Source organism: Ceratocystis lukuohia, assembly GCF_044167205.1.
Source record: "Ceratocystis lukuohia strain C4212 chromosome Unknown Supercontig4_pilon, whole genome shotgun sequence".
Taxonomy (NCBI): domain Eukaryota; kingdom Fungi; phylum Ascomycota; class Sordariomycetes; order Microascales; family Ceratocystidaceae; genus Ceratocystis; species Ceratocystis lukuohia.
In genome coordinates this window covers 2,674,001-2,689,835 of record NW_027263523.1, presented here as the reverse complement: position 1 = coordinate 2,689,835, position 15,835 = coordinate 2,674,001, and the positions used below count along the sequence as shown (strand labels likewise).

At 49.4% G+C, this 15,835-nt stretch overlaps 4 protein-coding genes across 4 annotated transcripts; 1 reads left to right on the top strand and 3 right to left on the bottom strand.

Annotated features, from left to right (window-relative positions):
- Positions 1–936: 936 nt before the first annotated feature.
- Positions 937–2,794, bottom strand: HOO65_040620 (Pyruvate dehydrogenase E1 component subunit alpha, mitochondrial; the record flags this gene model as incomplete). The annotated part of the gene is made up of 4 exons (XM_071002720.1): positions 937–1,442; positions 1,524–1,978; positions 2,081–2,214; positions 2,666–2,794. The coding sequence occupies 4 exons, from the start codon at positions 2,792–2,794 to the stop codon at positions 937–939; spliced, it is 1,224 nt and encodes a 407-aa protein (XP_070859463.1).
- A 3,265-nt stretch (positions 2,795–6,059) lies between these two features.
- Positions 6,060–8,525, top strand: HOO65_040619 (WD domain-containing protein; the record flags this gene model as incomplete). The annotated part of the gene is made up of 4 exons (XM_071002609.1): positions 6,060–6,611; positions 6,708–7,318; positions 7,401–7,763; positions 7,919–8,525. The coding sequence occupies 4 exons, from the start codon at positions 6,060–6,062 to the stop codon at positions 8,523–8,525; spliced, it is 2,133 nt and encodes a 710-aa protein (XP_070859462.1).
- Positions 8,526–9,122: 597 nt separating this feature from the next.
- HOO65_040618 (F-actin-capping protein subunit beta) lies at positions 9,123–12,236 on the bottom strand (the record flags this gene model as incomplete). The annotated part of the gene is made up of 7 exons (XM_071002549.1): positions 9,123–9,520; positions 9,628–10,061; positions 10,152–10,256; positions 10,805–11,118; positions 11,199–11,313; positions 11,424–11,745; positions 11,873–12,236. The coding sequence occupies 7 exons, from the start codon at positions 12,234–12,236 to the stop codon at positions 9,123–9,125; spliced, it is 2,052 nt and encodes a 683-aa protein (XP_070859461.1).
- A 572-nt stretch (positions 12,237–12,808) lies between these two features.
- HOO65_040617 (putative autophagy-related protein 22) lies at positions 12,809–14,740 on the bottom strand (the record flags this gene model as incomplete). Its single annotated transcript, XM_071002705.1, has 2 exons — positions 12,809–14,418; positions 14,587–14,740. The coding sequence occupies 2 exons, from the start codon at positions 14,738–14,740 to the stop codon at positions 12,809–12,811; spliced, it is 1,764 nt and encodes a 587-aa protein (XP_070859460.1).
- Between the last annotated feature and the right edge of the window lie 1,095 nt (positions 14,741–15,835).

Genomic DNA, 15,835 nt, shown 5'->3' with positions numbered 1-15,835 from the left:
AACTAGGTCTAGAGTTGATAAAGAGCGGAGGGTGCCCAAGAATACCGGATACGGAATCAAGAAAGAGACCGGCGAAGGGGCCGAAGTTGAGCTGGAAGCTGAAGCTGGAACTAGAGCTACGCTAGATGATTTTGGTTTGTGATAAAATCTCCACGGGTGCAAAATGCGACAAGCGAGAGTCTGATGCATGAGACGACAATCTAATCCAGAAAAAAAGACAAGAAAAGACCTTGGGGGGGAGGACGACAGGGAAATACAAACAACAACCGTCATAAAGAAGAGCAAAAGAGCAAAAAGGCTAATAATACCTAGCTAATGTTTATTTTTTTTTTCTCTGCCTTCCTGAATAGGAACAAGAATTATACCACTTTACGCGTGCCTACCCTTGCTTGCAGGAAGATCAAGAAGAACAAGAACAAGGCAGAAGGCCAGGCAGCAGAGAGAGCCCCACTTCTGTCTTGGTTAGTTGGCAGATGCGGCCGTCAGTCGACAGCTGTCACATTCAGCCATACATTATAATTATAACATCAGTGAATATGCTACCAAGGATTATGTATGTGTGCACACAACCTCATATAAATCAATCTTAGCTATATGGGAGGGGTATTTGCATTTGTAGTATAAGCAAGAAGCAGCAATGTATGTAAAAAAAAAACGTGCAATAAGAGAGAGAAGGAAGAAATTGTGAGCTCATGCCGTGTCAAACCACCCCCCCCTCATAACAGCACAACGACACCAACAACAGAAACAACAAATAATACACACAGACATGACACAGAAAGACACACGATTGCTCATCGCTCAGCTGTATGTGTGTCCATGTTTTCATGTCTGCCTATTGAGATTCAGCAACAGAGCTGGACTTGACAGGGCTGGACCAGACCCGTTGATCAATTATTCAACCTTGGCCCCTGGTTCTTTTCCCCCCACCTACACTTAGTAGTGGTAATCCTCCTCAATCACACGACCGCGGATGTACTTGGGCTCGGAACCCTTGACGTAAATGTCCTTGTACAATACGTCAGGGGTGTTCTCGGGAGCGGACATGGCCTCGGCAATAGCAACCTCGTTAGCGACAAATGCGCGCGACTCCTTGTCTAGCTTCTTGAGCTCTTCCTCAGAGCAAATCTCCCAGTCAATCAGCTGCTGCTTGAGGCCTGAGATGGGGTCGTTGGTCGAGCGCATGCGCTGGACCTCCTCACGGGTGCGGTAGGTGGTACCCGGGTCGGACATAGAGTGACCACCGTAGCGGTAGGTGACATATTCCATAACAAGAGGACCGTTGCCGGCGGTAGTGTATTCTCTGCCGTGCTTGACAGCAGCGCGGACGGAAAGCGCATCCATAGCGTTAACCTTGAGACCGGGGATGTACTGTCCACGCTTGTAGTACTCGGTCAAGGCGGAGGAGCGGTTGGCGGAAGTTCCCATACCATACTTGTTGTCTGAGGGGTAGTGTTAGCAATTTCCGTACGACACTGACGGGGAAAGGAAATAAAATAGGGTGTACTAGGGGGAAAACTCACTCTCGCAGCCAAACATGACGGGAAGGTTCCACAACTTCGCCATGTTGAAAGCCTCGAAGACCTGGCCCTGGTTGGATGCACCATCGCCATACAGCACAATAGAGGTGTTCTTGCGGCCAGAGTACTTGTGTGCAAAACCTAGACCAGCGCCAACAGGCACCTGGGCACCAACAATTCCGTTGCCACCGTAGAAGCCTTCAGTGAACATGTGCATAGAGCCACCCTTACCACCAACAATACCACCCTCGCGGCCCAGCAGCTCACCAATGATGGAGCGGATGGAGGCACCACGCATAAGAGCGTAACCGTGGCAGCGGTAGGCGGTAATGACGTCGTCCTGGGGAGTGATAGCGGCCTCAATACCGACACAGACAGCCTCTTGGCCGGTGACAAGGTGGCAGAAGCCACGGACCTTCTTCTCCTTGTAGAGACGGTCAGCAGCCATTTCCATCTGGCTGTTGGTGGAAAAGAGGAAGATTTGGGTTAGCAATGCTGTTTGCGTGATTGATGTTCGGGGGGCAGTGGCTGTACTGTACAATGCCATGGTCGGGACCTACCGGATAGTCACCATGTTGGTGTACATCTTCTTCAACTCATTCTTGGTCACCTCAAGGGTGTAGGGAGGAGGGTCGAGTTCGTAGGTCTCAAAGGTCTCATCGCTTAGAGTGACGGAAAAAGGCTGGTCATCGGACTGTTGGTGGGGGTGAAAAAAAAGAGAGCAGGTTAGTGTCAGTCAGCCAGAGATGTGCTTCAAAAGGTAGAGTTATGAGATGGAAAGATGGAAAAAAAAGAGAATATATGTGTGTGTGTGTGCATATTGTCTAGTCTCGGCCTAATCGATCTCCAACTTGGACTTGGCCGCGGATGCAGGGCAGATGATGGTGTGAAAAATAGAACGTGTTTGTTTCGGCGTGGGTCGGACTCGAGCGGAGCGGAGCGGAGGAAGAATGCTCATAGCAGAAACGGGGAGAAAGGCTGTCAGGGAAGAATTGGAATTGACGCAGGAGTCGAGGTTGAAGTCGAGAAGCCGAGAGACAAATGTGAATAAGAGCATTTATTGGAGATAGAGACGAAGGGAAAGGAATATCTGATTGATCTCTTGACCTTGGTCTCTCTCTGCATTACACTATTCCCTTTCGTACCTTGGGGATGCTACTCTTGTCGACCGAAGCGCCAGCGGCGCTTGTGGTTACCGATCGCGACGAGGCAAAAGTTGAAGACACGCGGGCCTTAGGCAATGCGCGGCTGATTCTGAGGGCACTAGAAAACATCTTGATAGTTTGGAGGTTGGCGATGATACAAAGAGAAGGAGAGAAAAAATCGATTTTTCTATTCCAGGAAAAAAAACAAAAATAAAAAAGAATTAACTTTTACTTCTCAGTGTATTTTTACAGGGAGAAAGAGACGGAAGAGAGGAAAAAAAAAAGAAGAGGGGCTGCTATAAACTAAACTCTAAGAAATAAAAAAAAATACAAGCGAGGAAAAAAAGAAAGGAAAGCAAATAAAAGATGAAAAATACAAGAAACTCCCAAAAAAGCCACGAAAAGCAATCAACGTACTTCGGGCCTCCGAAATCCAGCCAATCACTGCGTTCATAGCAATCATAGCAGGAGAGCTCCGACTTTTCCCAGAGCCAAAAAAAAAAGCCCAGAGGGTTCCCAAAAAGAGCTCAGCTTCTTGGTTTCTGGTGTTCCTCAGGCGCCAACTTTTGCTGTTTGTCTGGCTGATCCTCTTCGGCCCTTCTACGACAGGACTCTCTCAGGCACGCCAATCTCTCTCTTCTCACTAAAAACCCTCCTGTCCCTTCTAAAGGGCATCTAGAATACAGGGCATTGTCCCCCATCCTCTATCTCTATCCACGGTCACGTGGCTTCTATCAAGCGGTGTCGGAGTTTCTAGCCACCAAGCAAACTCCCGAAACTATCGAAATGGCAGGTACAAACGCCGTTTTTTTTTGTTGAGGCTCTGGGAACGATGAAGAGCTATGCACGCTCAGTAGCATACGCCTTTTTTCTCATTCTATGTCATATCTCTCTCCTCCTTTCCATACGCCTCGTAGTCGCGGCTCCCCCAACGTTCGGACCCAAAACTTGGCCTTCTCCTCCCCTTCTTGTCATCGCGAGGAACCGGAACAAAAAAGCACCCCTCCCATCCCAAGTACAAGACCCCTACCGGCTGAAGACGGCTGCACTTGCTTCAAGCACGTCTAATGGGGTAAATTAAGCCGCTGTCGCCTTGTGGGGCCAAGATATTAGTGGGGTCGTCTCTCCTTGGTAACCCTTTGGACTTTAGCATGGATGTATTAGCCCTTGTTGCGTAGTTTCTAACCCTATTTTGCTGTGTATTAACCCTAACTTTCCGACAGTAACTTGTAGCCTATTAACGCTGACTCCAAATGAAAATCCATGGCTAATATAAATCCCACGTCATAGAGATCCACGGAGCCACGACGCAGGTCAAGCTTAGATAGTTTTAGGTAGAGAATAAATACAACAACAACAACAACAACAACAACAGAAAATCCATGGCTTAATAGTCTAGTTGGTTAGGACGTCGGATTCTGATTCCGTAAGCCCAGGTTCGAATCCTGGTTAGGCCTCTCGATCTTCCTTTTTTCTTTTTTTTTTGTCCCGCACCTCGTCTGGCCTAAAATAGATACTCTTGTCTCGTCGCCCCTGTTGTACAACAAGGCAATGTTTCATATATACAAGGCACGCCTTTAATTCGTCTATTCGAATTTCGGCAGTTCCAGAGTATGAGTCTGAGAACTCAAGGGTGAAGAATGCAGGGTGCATACAATGAGATAGACAGTGAAGGGAAGGCAGACGTTGGACGTTGTTGGCTGTCCACAGGCCTCGTTCTCCATTGTGGCCTTCCCTTCTCTCTCTCTGTAACCTTTTGTAACTAAGCGTGCGCTCTGTCCCTTGTATTTCATCTGTTGAGCCTTGTCCGAGCGCTATCGTCGTCACGTCATCTCCCTGTCTGTTTTTAATAGGCCATATTTAACATCCCCTTTTTTCCTGCTGGCTTTGCTGCCCTAATGGAATGTAACAGCTGTAATTTGCCCTGCCCCGTCCTGCCCTTCTCTTCTGCATGATGATAGAAATAGAGACAATATGAGGGACTTTTCTCCTGCATTTCCTTCTTTGCTTCTTCTAACCCTATCAATCCTCGTCTTCAGCGCTTGCTGGCAGTATGACGGTTGGGCCTGACATCTCGGCCTGCAGGACTTGTAAAGTATTGCTGCTAGAATGCCACACGTGCTTGAACGTCTTTTCTTCACCGCCTTTTAGCCGGTTCCCTAGCACTAAGGCGTCCGCTGAGGCTACTGCTGAATCTGGGTGGCCTAAAGCGGCCGAAGAAAGGGTCTTCATGGACTCCTCAGCCCTCGTTGTCCTGTATTTGACCGATGGCTGGCATCAACTGCGTGCTGTAATCGTTGTTTCTCGACTGCTAAATCAGGGAATAGGCAAGGGAAGAAGAGACTCCTGCTTACTCGATTTCATTCCTTTCGCTGTCCGATTTTCCTGTTTGTCTATTCTATGGGCTGTTTTTTCTTTTCTTTTATGCTCATCTATCTGTTTGCGTTTTCCCTTTCCTACACTATATGGTCTCTCTCAGGAATTCCTTGGTTCCCCTTGCAAAGTCCCAAGTCTTGCCTCTTTGCCCTGCCTGTCCCTTCTTGTCTTCTTCTCCATCTCCTCCCCCCCAAAATTTCCTTTTATCCCTTCCCTGTTGCAACTTTGTCTGGCCGTTTCTTCGTCTTTGTAATCAATCGCCTAAAATACATTCTTTCCTCTCCGCTGCCTTCTATAGCAAAGCATAATCGCCGTGCGATTTCTTTATTTTATTGCTGTTTATTTGCGCGCGCGTGCCATTATTATCTGCTATACTTGCTGTTATTTCAGCTTGGTTTTATTGCCTGACTTTCATTCTACTTCTCTTTTTTTGGCCTTTTTTATATGACAAGTTGTCACTGCTGCTTTCGACATCCTTCTTTTGCGTTGGTCTCGTGACCTTGTGCTCTCTCTTTGCGTCTCGTTCGTTGCCTTGTCCTTTGCACTTCTTTTACCAGTTCTTCCCCCTCTCAATAACGAGGCACCAACAAAAACCACCGGGCCAACAACGCGAGACACTCCATCGCCTGCCATCTCTGTCCCTTCTCGCCCCCTTTTTCCTGGCTTGGCCTCTGAAGCATTGGGCTGTCCTGTCCATATTGCCACTCGCTGGCTATTCGACTGATCGCTGACATTTCGAATATATACTTCTGCGCCGTTCTAACAAGCTTCGTGGTCGCCGTCTCTGTACTATTGCTGCATCCTTTTTCGATTTAATCCGAGTCTGCCAAGATAAAACGCCTTGCATTCTTTCTGTCCTTTGCCAATATCCTCTGCTCTTTTCTTCTTTTTTTCTCTGTTCGCTGTTTTCATTTCTCTCTTTTCTATACCATCACCAGCACCTCCCTCCTCGCACAAACACACCACATCGCCACACCTCCACAAAGACACACTCACGTCGATCCTCCCAGCTAAAAACATGTCCGCCCCTAAACGACCGCTCAGCATCGCTGGTCGCCGTGGCAGCGGCCCGAGTGAGGATATTGCTGTCACTACTGCAAACGCCGCGATGAACTCACGCATCGAAAAACTGGATGCCCAGCCCCTTCTCCAACAACACCATCACCGACATCTGCGCGGCCCGCCTACTCCCAGCATGACTTCCACTGGCCCTGGATCTTTTGATCAGCGCCAATGCCAACAGCAGCAGAACTCTGTTTCGCCGCCTCCCCCTCCGACCCCCGCCGCCTCTCCTGGTCCCTCCCATGCCCGTCCTCACTGGGGTCTTTCCAACCCAACATCGGCGGGTACTGGTAGTGGCCCAAATCCGCCATCTACCTTGAATATCGATTTGTTCTTAGCCCAGACCCGTGATCATTTTAAGCGGAGCAACTCGCACGAGAGAACTCGCATCATGGCAGGCCTTCTAAGTCTTTGTACTAGTCCTCAACTTAGCTTTGTCTACCAGTTTGTCACGCCTCTTCTCAAAAAAGACCCCTTTACGAGTCTGCCCGACGAATTGTGTCTTCGAGTATGCATTCCCGATATCCATCAGCTGCGCCCCACTCCCCTCTTTAAGACCCTTGGAATCAAACGAAACGCGAGTCTTTTGCTGACAACTGTTTAGATTCTATCCTTCATAGACGACCCAAGGACCCTCGCCCGTGCCGCTCAGGTTTCTCATCGCTGGCGTAATCTTCTCAGCGACGACATGACTTGGAAGATACTCTGCTACAAGCATGAATACGACCGCCAAATCCCTATTGACTCTAATGACTTGGTCGACTGCATGGATTCTACCGACGACTCTACATCAACAGACTCAAACTCTGACACCGATATCCTTCCTTCTGCTGATCCCCTCTCTACCTGCACATCTCTCACTCGCAGTCCACGGGCTCGCAATAACCCTCATCGTGCTCGGAGTCGCAAATTTCGTTCCTATAAATCGCATTTTAAGCAACGCTACCTTGTCGACGCTGCCTGGAAAAATGGCGGAATCCACATCCGTAAGCACATTACACAAGAAGGAGGTGTTGTCACAAGTCTTCATTTAACCGACAAGTACATCATTCTGGCTCTGGACAACGCTAGCATCCACGTGTTTAATACCCAAGGCGAGCAGCAAAAGACTCTCAAGGGCCATGTCATGGGCGTCTGGGCTATGGTTCCATGGGGCGACATTTTGGTGAGCGGCGGATGTGACCGTGATATCCGTGTATGGAATCTAGAAACCGGGTAAGTGCGAGCAGGCTCTTTTTGATGTTATGCCGATCTTCCTCTCCCTCTTTATCTTTCGTTAACACTGACACCCCCCTAGCGCCTGTATTCACACACTACGCGGCCACACCTCTACTGTCCGCTGTCTCAAAATGTCGGATGCGAATACCGCCATCTCTGGCTCTCGCGACACCACCCTCCGGGTCTGGAACATCGCCACTGGCACCTGTACCAAGTCCCTTCTAGGGCACCAGGCAAGCGTGCGCTGTCTGGAAATCAAGGGCGACATTGTCGTGTCTGGAAGCTATGATACCACGGCACGTGTGTGGAGCATCTCTGAAGGTCGTTGCTTAGCCACTCTTCAAGGCCACTTTAGTCAAATCTATGCCATTGCCTATGATGGCAAGCGGGTCGTCACAGGAAGCTTGGATACTAACGTGCGCATCTGGGATCCTAAAACAGCGTAAGTCTCCACTTGTGGAATTCACCTTGATGAAACATGTGAAAGTCACGTGTTGAATCACCTAGCCAGGCGAAATATGGCAATTGTGTTTTAGCCCATGGCTTGTTTACTACCGTCTTTTCGCGAACCCGCTAACCACGTCTTCTTTCTCTTAGTCAATGTCTCGCCATATTGCAGGGCCACACCTCTCTTGTAGGCCAAATACAACTGCGTGGCGATACCCTTGTGACCGGCGGCTCTGACGGCTCAGTCAGAGTCTGGTCTCTTGAACGCATGACGCCCATACACCGCCTTGCTGCTCATGACAATAGTGTCACCAGTCTGCAATTTGATGACACACGTGTCGTAAGCGGTGGGAGTGACGGTCGAGTCAAGATTTGGGATCTTAAGACCGGTCATTTGGTGCGAGAGCTGATATCACAGAGTGATGCCGTTTGGCGGGTAGCCTTCCAGAGTGAACGCTGTGTGGTTTTGGCCCTGCGTGACAGTCGCACGGTTATGGAGGTTTGGTCCTTTTCGCCGCCTCCCGACACAAGCCCAGTTGATGTTCTCTACAATCGTCCAGTCTCCATGCCGCCCTGTGTCGCTGCGACGGCCCTCCCCATGAGGACCCTAAGCGATACGCGGCGCGATGAAAGAGCTAAGCTGCGGCTTCCCTCTTTACCTGCTGCTGGGCGCCAAAATACGGCGAGTGGCAACGTAAACGAAGCCATGCCGTCCACAGCCCCGGCACACAGCGTAACGTTTTTCAACGAAGATTAGCCCTTTTGGCGTGGCTTTTATATTTGCTTTGAAGGACACATGATATTTTTTTTATATCACGCCATATTTACCATTTATTTGCATTGGAGCGTTAGTATTTCTGATTTCTTTTTTGATTTTTTTTCTTTCTTATTTCTTTTACCTATACAGACGCCTTTTCTTGTTGATCTTTGGCACACTTTTTTTTTTTTTTTTCTTTTTTCCTTTCGCTTGGGAAGCGCACATGTTGTTATATCTGCGCTGTGGTCCCTCAAGTAAGACGGAAGGATACAGAGCATGCACTATTACTTTTTTAGTCACGGGCGAAGATGGGCGGGTTCTCTCTTTGCTGTATGAGCAACAAGAGTTTGGCAATTAACACTGGGCTTGATACAATAATACAGTCGCCTACAGTTTGTGTACGCAATGTTGATAGCAGGAGCGGATTTTCTCTAGGGACAAATGCTCTCAGATACACAAGTGGATGGCTAGTAAAAAAGCAAAATACAATGTTATTATAAAAAGAAGCTACACAAAACAACGCATTAGACTGGGCGCCCAACTAACTCGTAGTTTCAATGCCAAGTCATACTCTCCTCTATGCATGCCGCCTCTCTTCTAGTCATCCCGGCGCATGCTACCGATAATCTCGCGATGCGCATCTCTTTCACGTGCACTCTCACTCAGACTTGCCACGCTGCGCAGATCACCTACAACATCCTTGGCCTTGCCAAAGTAAACTTCTTGGAGCAAGTTGCGCATTTTGAGCTCCATGTCCTCGACGAGGCGGCCAATGTTGGCAATGTGTGCGTCGTCGGAGTCGACGGGGAGGTCAGCCTCGACTTGGCGTGTCATGTTGCCACTGAGGTCCATGGCGCCCAGGGCGGCGGTCGAAGAGTCGAGAGAGAGAATGACGGTTGCCGTTAGCTTGTACTGTGTTGTACGACCGCGCTCGATGGCCTCAAACACGTGGATCGAGTCCCAGACACCGTCGGTGTCAGTACCAGGAGCAGAGGCTGTGGGCAAGGTTAGCATGGAGGTTCATGTTTAACCTTTTTTTGTATCTGTTTGCACTTGTGTACAGTCGAGTCCATCGACAAAGAAAAAGAAAAAAAAAGCTCACCTTTCTTCATCAGCACAACACCGGCAAAGCCATCGTCCAAGTTCCAGAAATAAACACTACTTACGCCTCCCTCATAATACAAATCCCGATAGACATCAAACGCCTCATTCGCTTTAATCTCCATCTTGCGCACACGCTCACTGGGGACTGCCCCCTCCCCGGCACCGCCGTTCCCGTCGGCTCCAACACCGCCAAGACTGCCACCGGCATCATCAAGGGGTGGATCGAACTGGTTGCTCCATGGCGAGCGGTACGAGTCGCCGTCGCGGTTGTAGTCACACAGTAAGTAGGCGCGGCCGGTCTGGCGGCACGTCTTGATAGTCAATGGCTGGTCAACCGATGAGAGCAGGTCTTCCGTCAGGTCGGGCGCCAGGGCAATGATGGAGTTGAGGTGCTCGCTGGTATGTTTTGGGTTAAGCCGGCGGAGCAGGTCCCTGAAAAATGAAGATAAGGCTAGAGTTAGCTTGTGAAAGGGTGTAGGGAGAAGGAAAAGAGAGCTTGTAGTTTGAAGAGGGGCTTCTTACATTGCCGAGTCGTAAGGGTCAATGTCGGCCATTTTGAAATGAAGGTCTGGAGAGGGCTTGTGTGAAACAATGCGACGTAGAGGGAGAGGAAGAAATAGGAAGAAACTGAGCTCCCAGGTTCAAGATCATAGCAAGTCTCCAAGCTTGCTTCGAAGTTCCTCAAGCTTAGCCTTAAGGCTTAGGCCTTGCTTGTCGCCAGCTCAGCGGGGTCCCCCCTGGAAGCTTGGGCCTAGAAGAGTTTAATGATTCTTATTGGTTGCCTTGTCTGCCCCAAGCTCCTACGTGAAAAGGCGGGGCACATTCTCCCCCACTTTCCACTTAGATGGTTTTCTCAGCCTTGTCCCGCCTAGGCTTCTTTAGCGAAGTTCATATTCACAAACTTATTGTTCCTTGTTAATTTTTGGCCATATTTTGAACTCGCACGGAATCCATGCTCGATAGCTGAAGCTCTTCTTTACTCTACGCGCGTCCCGCAGACTAGACATGATATTGGAACTGTCCACGTCTTGAGGCCATGTACTAGACCTCTCCGTTCTGTAACTTCCACGAGAGGCGGCGAACTATGCACTGCCTCAGCTTGAATAACTTTTGCTTCAGTGACACTTTCGCTATCGCTCTCTGGATTGACCTGCTGGTCCTGTACCCTGACTAACCGCCCCGAGAAATACGCTTGCCATGGTCGAACTGTTTTAGCCTCGTTCCGCTTCGCTATCTGTGACCTATCGTCAATACTTGGTGGCTTTGGTGCGAGCGGAATTACCTCTCTTGATGTGTCAGTGGTTGGTATAGGTGTTCCATCACTAGATAGCTGTGCAGTAGGGGTCTTGAGCTGACTGAAGGCCTGGCTGAGCACATTGTCGATGATACAGGCTTCGTGCATCCACTCATTGCAGTTCGGGTTGGGACAGCCAATGAGAATGCCGTCGGGGTTTTCTGGTATACGGCATATGCATCGTGGAAGAGCGCCCTGGAATGCAGATAATTAGCTTTGTGTGACAAATCAAGGTTCTGGAAGGGTTCACTTGCTGTCAACTCGCTTGTTCGTACGTCTAGGGCCTGTCGCCAATATAGGCTCATGTGAGTCTCCATTTCGCTCTCTTGCCAATGAGCGACATCAGCACGTGCCGAGACGGTCATGGCATTGACAATATCCACTGGCAAACTAGGGTTAGTCTAATGTCTTGTTACCTCATCAAGTATCTAACCCCTTGTGAAATAAGATAAAGAGAAGCAAGTATTTACTCACTATGATTTGAGGCTATCAGTTCATACCGCCCGTGATACTCTTGCCGGCCCTTGACTCTCTGGGATTTTGCATCGATCTTAATGAGCTGGCAGTCCATGAGATCATCGGGCCAGTACATCCGTGCAAGCCGCAGATACACGTTTCTGTCATCATGTGCACGGATCTCGAGAATCTTGCCTACCCAACCGTAACTACTCGGGGTTTTAACGGTATCGGGTGTTGGAACTGTCGCTGGCGCGGCGGGTTTAATGTTGTCACTGTCACGGTCATCGCTGTTACTTTGCGCCACGGCCATCTCTTGGTTGGCTACCCAGATAAACATATTGGCGCGGAACTCGGTGTCGTTCACTATAGAATGGGGGTGTGTCAGATTAATTCTCCTGGTGCTAATGACACGGAGTCTTCTAGCTTCCGTTGCATATGCACGTCTGCCTCACTCTGCTTTGGATCCATAGGAGGAAGGATGGCTACGCACTCTTGAAATGATGGTACCGTGTCATGGCGTACCACTCGTCCGCTGGCTCCACTATAAACTTGCTGTCTAGCGATGCATGCGTCTTTAGTGGTCCGTTTTGCCTGAACGAGGACGCCTGGTACCGGCCATGTCCCTGAGTACTAGGGTTTGAGGGGCCCTTGATCTTGATCCGGAAGTCCGTTACGCGGCCTTGGCATGCTGCCAGGGCCGCTGAATCTAAAATATCGGGCAGGAGCTTTACTCTGAATGGGCAATCGGTTGCGGGTAGTGTGCTGAAGCAGGAGTCCGGGCTTGAACGCGAACTCGGACTCGGGATAGGATCGCATGTAGGGTTGAAGGTGGAAGTGTATTGGGAACTACGCATGGCTTGTTTACGTTTGTATTTGATATTGGATTTAGCTCTGGCATTGGACTGGCGCCCTGTAGTGAGAATGAGAGCTGAAAGCGACGTTCAGTAAAAAAAAAGATCAAATGCGAGATTTGGCTTGGCACCAGGGAATGAAGCCTCAAGCGGCAACGGCAAGCAAACGAAACCAAAAGTGGGAAGGACGGGATGGAACTGAGAAGGGAAAAAGGGGATGCCGAGCTTACTTCCCACTTTCTAGGAGATTGAATCAGCTCTTATTCAAACTGAGGCATCGTCACTTTGGCGACCGCGTCAACCCTGCAGGCGAACACATTATACATCGCAATATATTGAAATTAGAGCAGCTGGCAGATGGCTGTCGGGCAGCTGGCAGATGGCTATTCATACTGTGTAACAGTAAACGGGAGGTATAAATAGGAAGCATAAGCAACAGAACACTGACAGGTATAGACGCACTCATACAATATGTTCTGTAGATATAGGTATTTACGTAGGCGCAGATGCAAGGACAAGCATGCCTGCAGCCGGGCTGTGCGTTTGTTTACGCATGTACTAACATAGATAAATCCTCAGCTCACTTGATCTTCTCCGTGTCTGTCTGCACTTCCTGTTCCCTCCAGATATCCCGTCTTTAACCCGTCCAACTGCACTGCCAGCCTCTCGCCTTCATGCTTGCCGCGTGTAATATCGACCAATGACATAAACACTGCTGGTAGCCCAACCATGGCCGCCAAGAACCAGAAGGCCGGGCGGATATCCCCCGAGCGATCGATTATGAAACCAACGATAGCTGGTCCAAAGACACTACTACCCTTGTCGGTAATGGCATAGAGTGCATAAAACGCTGTCTCTGAGCCCGGCGGAATTAGCTCCCCATAGACTGACCGGCAATATGCACTGAGGCCGCCGAGGACAAACCCGTACACGCCGGCTAGTGGATACATTTCCCATGGCTGCTGCAACCCACCGACACCCCAGCGCTGTACAATAGGGAGATAGCCTAGGAGCCCGTATAGCGGCACGAGCTCAAATAATGCGATACAAGCTAGCAAAGTATGGTGCGGCTGGAGACCAAAAGAGCGCGAGATTAGGGCCCATGAAAATGCGCCTACGACACCTGATACGGTCGAGATGACATTGATCATGCCTAGCGCCCATGTCGTCATATGCATCTGCGTCTTGGCAAACAAGATGGCCGTGCTAGATGTTGTGGCGATGGCGTCTGAGAGCAGGAACCAGCCACCTAGAAACAAAACTACGTCAAGCAATCGCCGTGCTAGCTTAACCGTGCGCCATAAATTTATCCACGACTGACTAGCATCGCTCAGTGCCACACGCCAGCTGGACGAACGGCCATTAAGATGTATCGGGCGGGGGAGTGGTGGCCCAGGCCGTGGGCGCAACCAAAGAGCCGAAGGAATAGTAAAAACTGCCCACCATAGGCCCACGAGAAAGAGAACCACACGCTGTGACCAAGTGGTGTTCTTTAGCATAATTACAATGGCTATGCAGAGTAGCTGCACAAACAAAGCTGCGCAGTAGCCGATTCCAACACCCGTGGAAGAAATCTGGCCGGATAGACGCATCTCAACTGACGTAATTTCCGAGACCGATGCTGCAGAATCGTCGCTAAGCAATGGGGTCTCGTCGCTTGATGTACGTCTACTAGAATTGGCGTTCGAGTTATCATCTGTCCTGCCGCTCTTCAACCCTGCGACCTCTGGATGATTTCGGACAAGCAACGGTAGAAACGAATTCAGTAGAACAAACGACGCGCCAAATGACGTATTCGATATGATGGTAAGCACAGCACCAATCAAGTACATGCGGCTGGTCACAAATAGGAAACCCATGACGCTAATGCTACCGAGCGCGGCAAAAGCCAGTAGCATCCGCTTGCGACCCGTGCCGTGATCAGCAGTACAGCTGATGCTAACTACTACTAGGGCCTGTAGCAACACACTGACAGAGAAAGTGTACATGGCAAAACTCGTGGTGTTGATGTCCCACCCGAGAAAGGTCACGACACAAACGTCACCGACAGCCGAAGCAGCGGGGGTAGGATCAGGAGGAGAGGAGCTAAGCCGATCATGAGATGCTGGACAGGGTCGGTCGGGGTGGTGTAGTAAGTGTCCATTTTCGCGGGAGAGCGTCTCGAGGAGGATGGGGATGAAGGAAGCTGTGGAGGAACAAAAGGATATGATAAGTGTGAGTGGGGGGGACAAGATGATTGGTTATCTATTAACAGGGCCCAACTTACAGATTCCTACCAAGGACAACGTTAGCAACTAGTCGCTTTACCAGCAATTACATGCGGCTAGCTAGCGGACTCGATTAGTAAACTCACCACATATAACATAAACCTCAGACGCAAAGGCATACATATACCAGCCAGAAATCTCCTTCGAGCTGGTTGGCCGTACATCCTCGCCGGGGTATCGCAGCGCTGGTGAGGCGAGCGGGTCCTCCTCAGAATTGGGATCGGGATCGGGAGACGGCATGTGAAATGGCGATGGGGAAAGCGAAGCAGCAGGTGATGCTTGATTTGATCAATAGGCAGCCGACTGGACTTTAGTGCGTGCTAGGGAAATTCCGGGGAGCAGTAGATCAAGGGAGGGAAAAAGAAAGCTTCTCGAAAGACGCCGAATATGCAATAGAAAAAGACAACAAGAGGAGAGGGAAATAGAAGATGCTGTGAAAACAAGGCTCCCCAAACTCGACAGAAACGAACGCCCCTTTACCTTGAGATTGTTTTCTCCAAGAGCCCCCAAAATAAAATAAAAAGGCCCTAGCTCTTGGCTGGGCCGGAGCCTTTTAAGGTTGTAGCTCCTGCCAGCTGGTGGCTGCAGATCACCTGCTGGAGTCAGCTGCACGCCTAGCCTAGTCTGGAGTATGTCTTCTTCTCTGCTTAAATGTTCTTTCAAATAAAGTTTCCCTGTGGCCTATGACAAATAAAAGAGTTGTTTAAATTCATGACCATCCACATTGTGAGGCGAAGAAGCTTGCACCTAGTAGCAAGTCCCTCACCATTATCGTACCTTGGCACGTGATGTTATTCACTTTCGATGATGTGTACGGAGTAACCTCGGGTAAACACGCGATATTTATGCAAAGGGCCTGAACCTAGTCCTCTACGTACCGCACGCTGGTCACGTGTACCTTGTATCACGCTACACAAGCTTCACCCCGCCTCGTTAGCCAAATCCTACCAACATTCCTCGCATTGACAGCAAACAACTTCAATCATTGGCTTGCCTAGCATACTAATAGGCCCTTCAAAGGCTTTCGATAGAGTAGCCAGACTCATCGACCATATACATGTAAAGTTTCACTATGAGCTACACTCCTACACGCCCTTATAATAATAGTAGATGTGGCTTCCTGTAATAGCGTTAAGCTAACAGATTGGGACGGAAGTAGTCACCATCTAGATCAGAGAGACTGCAAACATAGGTACTATTTTTGATAAACAAAGACTGCCTTTGATTCAAAGCATTACAATCGAGCGTTCATCCTTCTTACTGTAACTTAGCTGCCTTGACTGTTGATGTATATAGCCTCCCTTCACTAAAGACTTCTACATTCTTGAAATTCTA